Here is a 5,000-nt window from a genome sequence, read left to right on the forward strand (position 1 = left end):
GAGTGATTCAGTAGTGTGTGGAGTACGGATGAATGTAATTTTAGTGCGAAGTAAAGATTAAATAAACACATTTTACTAACGACACTGCATTTCAACTTATTAGTCTCCGAGTTCGTCAACGCCAGATCAATGCTAGGTATCTACCTCCTCGGGCCTTACCGGATGTTCGAGCGGTATCACCGATTTCCGGTGCACGTCGCGTGAGCATGCCTTTCGCATATCGTACGCATCTTCATCCGGATCGCCGACATAGTACTCGAGCACCGTGCGGTACACGATGTACCCGAGCTTAGTGTACATATCGATGGCCACCTTATTGCTCACTCGGACGAACAGATCCACGAAATAGCAGCGTTTTCTGTGCAAAGAGCGGGGGGAGGCCAGGGATTAATAAGCGTTTTCGATCGATCGACATCGACCCCGTCCGCAGAACTTACTTCTCGCTAACATCCTCCAGGAAGCTCATCAGTGTGGCGGCCAATCCTAGCCTTCGGTAATCGGGTGAAACTGTTAGTGCCGTTACGTGGCCATGCCAGTATTCTCCTTGCCCTTCTGCTTTTCCCATGACTGAAAGAACCAAAGCGTGCCGTTGTGATAAGCCGGACGATACGGTACATTCTCACTTCCGTCTCGATACTTTACTGTAGCCCATGATTTCGCCGGTCGGTGATTCGGCCACCTGGAAGTACTCCGGCCAGTGCGCTAGGTACTGCATGTAGAACGAGAGGCAGTACGTTTCGGTCAGGGGATCCAGGTTGCTAGGGATAGATGAGAAGAACCATTTTTCAGAAACTGGCCACCGGATGCGAGAACTTCCCTTTCCCGGGCGCTACTTACACTTTATTGAACCGGAACATGTCGTTACAGGTGAAGGGTCGTAGAGTGGTCATGATTTACGTTGATGGTTGCTTTTCCCCGGGCAGTAATCCGGCAATCCGGAAGCAATAAATAGATAAATTTGTGTCTCGCAAAAAGAAATCCCCGGTCGTGCGGCCACAAGTGGGCACCCTGTTTCGAACAGCTCGAATCGTGCCCGCGTGTGTATGTGTTGGTATTCTGGCATTCGAGCCGTTAAAACCCTTGAAGATGAAGCGCCCTGCACACCCGATGCGTAGCGAAACGGAGGATACAAGCAAATTTCTCTTAATCCCGCTGGAGTGTGCCGTCTACAAAATCCTCCAGGACCACGAAGAATCGAAAAGCGCCGATAAATTGAAAACTAGGACATCGATTCACTCCGCTATGTGCAGGACCCGGTGCGGAATCCCATATCCCGTTTGACATTTTCGTACGTTCCGCGCTACGCATCCGGTTAGCGTCGGCCTTAAGAGGGAAAACTCGCAGCAACCGCGGCAGCATCGAGAGCGTTTTCCGCGAGTCCATCAGGCGATAAATTCTGATTGTGCGGCGTCCGCGCTCGGGACCGGAGTTTGTTTTGTTTTCGCCGTGCTGTGCGTTCCTGTGTGGATCGGAATCGGATACGCGGTCGCTTGAGTAGAGGCGCAGCGTCCCTTTTTTTTCCACGGTGAGCAAGCAAGACCCCTGTCTACCTGCGAAGCGAAAAAACTGTGCCGAGTTCAGCTAACTGGGTCGCCGTGCGGCCTACTGTGTTGCTGTCGGAAAACGCGGTCCACTGCCGTTTGCCAGCCTGTTTCCGTTCTTTGATACAGCCGGATGCAGGACGATGCCGAGATGTGCGTTGTGTGCGGATAGCGGATCGCAGCTCGTGGAGTGAACCGGAGGCGTGGGAGGTGTTGCGGCAGTGTGGTGCGTACGCGGTGGCCGGCACCGCGAGGCGGAAGCTGTGGCGTGTTTTGATCATCGCTGTGAAATTCCTTTGTTGCCCATTTCTCCAACAATCGTACGGTTGGCGGGCGGAGTGTGCGGGCAAGGTGCTGCGGGGTTTCCAAGATCGGGGTGCGATGTTCATTCGCTTGATTTGTGAGAAAAGGTGGAAAATTAATGAACTCTTGTCACTCTCGTTTGTGTTGGTAATAATGAGTGCGGCTGGCGCTTGACGCGATTGATGTATGGAGTATACATGTATCAATCATTTCCCTGCAGTGACGATGACGATGATGATGATGATGATGGTGATGTGCCAGAAAACAGGAAAGCTAGATCGTTGCCACTACCGAGTGTGCGGTGCGTACCAGCGGCTTGGGAAAGTTTACAATTCTAAGGTCCCCGCCTTTTGTCGACCACCATTTGGTGGTGGTGGGAAAATCGTTCATCGTAGGCCGTAGAAGCTGGCTTGCTGCCGTGCGTGCGTGCGCCCGTGAACCTGCTGTGCAGTGCAATTTGCTAGAGGATGGAACGAGACGGCATGGCCAAGTGATGCAATAGGGAGCCGCGAGTGGCTGAGTGAGAGGGCGAGTGTGCGATCACAGCGGCACTCACATTCGTATTGTCAGCCAGCCATCATCATCATCATCGGTCTTCATTCGGTCGTGGCTGCATTGCATAAAATGGAAGACAACATGGCTCAACAAACAGACGCTTTTCTTACGTCTTGCATATGGTTAGTGGTGGGAGTTATGTCGCTGCGTGGAAACCGTTACCCAGCATAAAAGCTAGCGCGCTCCCGCCCACTGCCCGCCGCCGGTGCACCCCCGTCCATGGGGAGGATATTGATGGATGGTGTGTTGTGATCGGGATGCGTGACGAGCCCTCGCGCACGCGCCCCTCCCCCCGGGCCGTCAACAGAAGTGGCCGGAAAAAAAGAAAACAAATCGGAAGCAGGCGCTAATCTAATCGCACTTTCCAGGCAGGCAGCATAAAGGGGGGGGGGCAGTTTTGCTGCATGATTCGAACAGATTTTTTTCTTTTTTTCTCGAGATGGAAAATGACTCACGCACACCAGCAGAAATGCGTGCGTGCATGCGTGTGTGTTTCGGCGTTTCGAGCAGAAGTTGAAAGGAGTCGCGGGCAAAATGCCGAGAAGGGATTCCCGGCCCCGGCTGTGTTGATGCTGCTTAACGGTGCGTGGAATGCGCGCGATTTCCGACGGCCCTCTTCTAGTGTTATGCATCGGCCTAATTTAAGTCCAGCGTTTCGGCAATTTAAACCCGATACATGGCCGTTGATGGAATTTCTTGTGAATGAGCCGTTTAACGAGTTTTTGCAGCCAATTGATGTGTAGTTTTCGCCCTTGAGAACGCAGATGTGTCCTGGAAATCTGTTTAAGTTCTAAATGGTTTGCGCTTGGTTAGTTTGGCAAAAGGATTCGATTCGATTTCGATATTTTTTTTATCTTCACGCGAGTGAGAAACCCGCTCGAAACTGGCTTCAAGGGTTAGCTGCAGGAAAATGGATGGCGCGCGTGTGTGAGTGAAAGCGCGCGTGAGCGAGTTGGTGCAACAAGACGACGCGGGGGGAGCACATAATTCTGCTTTCTCGTTTCGAAAATTACCTTTTATTTCACCGTCCTCCGTGCCAGCCTGCCCGTGAGGAGTCACGAGAACAAGTGTGTTATTATGCGGTCCACTTCCCCGTAGCGACACCAGCAGCACCAGCCCGTGCGGATCGAGGAAACGCCACCAACGAGGGCGACAGAGGGCGGAAGGACGGCGAGCGAGCTGCCATCGAGCAAAAGATTTGTGTCGCGGTCATCGTGTTGTGGCTGGCTGGCTGGCTGGCTGCCTGTGAGTTGCCTGGAGCGAAGCACATAAAAGGGCATTTGGCAGCAACGGAAACTAATCGGGAATCGTGCCAATCTAGTGCGCTGATCGGGTTTCCGCTCGGCAAGCCCCTTACCCCGACGGGTACTGTGGCCGTGTGTTGCGTTTGCGGGGTCACCCCGTCGGAGGCAAAGTGCGTGTGGCTTGCTGGTGTGCCGTTCGGTGGTCTCGCTATCGTTTGCAAGCTGCAAGCCGCAAATCAGCTGCCGTTGTGCAATTTTACTAATTTATTTATTTTCTTTTTCCTCCCCCCCGCCCCCCCCCCCCCATAGCCCCACCACCCTCCAACAGTAGGTTACCGAGTGTGAAACGAAGCGAGATAATGTTCCGACATGAGGGTTAACCCGTGTCGGCACTGGCGGAAGTGGAAACCTTCTATGTGCCCCGAATCCGAACGGGAGTGAAGTGCGATCGAGGTTGCTCCACGGATAACCCACGGAGGCCGCAAGGTGTAAAAGTGAAATAAAGAAAAACTGTTCACAATGTGCGTGTGTGTAAGTGCTGTGCGGGATACTCTTTGTGTGATTCCCTAATCACCGGTGTCCAGTTGCGGAAAGTGCCTCCTCTGGCGTATCCTTAGTGTTGTTGCTGCTGACCACCAAACCACGGACAAAACAGTGCCGAACACCGACGCTCCGGCAAAGCATGGTAGATTCCTGCCCTCTACACGCGGCCAGCTTTGAAAATGTACCTTTGGCTCAGGAGAACCACAACGAATTGCATGCCGAGAACGACCGAGGTGCCGAGCCAGAGAATCGACGCGAGTGTCACCAACGGGAGCACTGGCAAACCGACTCGGAGGTCCAAGTGACAAAGATGAGCAGTGGAAGTGTCGCTCCAACAGCAGAACTGACACAACACCACCAACAAGAGAAGGAGAAAGGGGAACAGCGGCAGCAGCAGCAAGAGGAGCAACAAGTAGTAGTAGTCGCAATCGACCCGGAATCGGCGGCACATGATAAGGTTATAAGCAATTACCATCACCAACTGTTGACACAGGAAGTAAGTCGGGAAGTCGCGATCTCGGGAAACGATTAGTAATACATGATTCTTTCCTACAGCAGCAACAGCAACAACCTGGCAAAACGGAACTCAGGCCGGAGAGCAACAGTCGGCTTCTTCCAGAACATGCGGAACAGCAACAGCATCTGTATCAGGCGACGGATGAAAGAAGTGTTCCTGTGCTAACAGACAGTAACGGAGAGCTGCACCAGTATCAGCAGCTGGAGGGTCTAGAAGCACATCAAGCTAATCCTGCCCCAACGCCAACCGACGTCATGCGTCATCCCCAGGAATCTCACCATCGACCGCAGCCTCTGG

At 53.0% G+C, this 5,000-nt stretch overlaps 3 protein-coding genes across 7 annotated transcripts in view; 2 read left to right on the forward strand and 1 right to left on the reverse strand.

Annotated features, from left to right (window-relative positions):
* The window catches only part of LOC126572868 (protein crooked neck), a 2,347-nt gene extending 2,260 nt beyond the window's left edge, over positions 1 to 87 (forward strand). Inside the window, exon 2 of the mRNA XM_050232567.1 lies at positions 1 to 87. This exon is cut by the window's left edge and continues 2,082 nt beyond it. Coding sequence (XP_050088524.1) covers positions 1 to 6 — 6 coding nt within the window. The 3' untranslated portion in view covers positions 7 to 87.
* On the reverse strand, positions 52 to 1,012 carry LOC126572869 (N-alpha-acetyltransferase 20). The gene is made up of 4 exons (XM_050232568.1): positions 838 to 1,012; positions 643 to 758; positions 438 to 567; positions 52 to 358 (listed from the first exon to the last, which is right to left on the reverse strand). Exons 1-4 carry the CDS (start codon positions 888 to 890, stop codon positions 133 to 135), a joined length of 525 nt encoding a protein of 174 aa, XP_050088525.1. The 5' UTR covers positions 891 to 1,012; the 3' UTR covers positions 52 to 132.
* A 149-nt stretch (positions 1,013 to 1,161) lies between these two features.
* Positions 1,162 to 5,000, forward strand: part of LOC126572867 (supporter of activation of yellow protein) — a 15,023-nt gene continuing 11,184 nt past the window's right edge. The window contains exons 1-3 of one of the 5 annotated variants that reach the window (XM_050232564.1): positions 1,162 to 1,256; positions 3,953 to 4,682; positions 4,742 to 5,000. The exon at positions 4,742 to 5,000 is cut by the window's right edge and continues 3,856 nt beyond it. In XM_050232564.1, coding sequence (XP_050088521.1) covers positions 4,326 to 4,682; positions 4,742 to 5,000 — 616 coding nt within the window. In that variant the 5' untranslated portion in view covers positions 1,162 to 1,256; positions 3,953 to 4,325. Of the gene's footprint in view, positions 1,289 to 1,433; positions 1,526 to 3,380; positions 3,467 to 3,952; positions 4,683 to 4,741 lie in introns of those variants that run through there. The other 4 variants (XM_050232563.1, XM_050232561.1, XM_050232566.1 and 1 more) reach the window with 4 other exon arrangements.

Source organism: Anopheles aquasalis, chromosome 2 (genome assembly GCF_943734665.1).
Source record: "Anopheles aquasalis chromosome 2, idAnoAquaMG_Q_19, whole genome shotgun sequence".
Taxonomy (NCBI): domain Eukaryota; kingdom Metazoa; phylum Arthropoda; class Insecta; order Diptera; family Culicidae; genus Anopheles; species Anopheles aquasalis.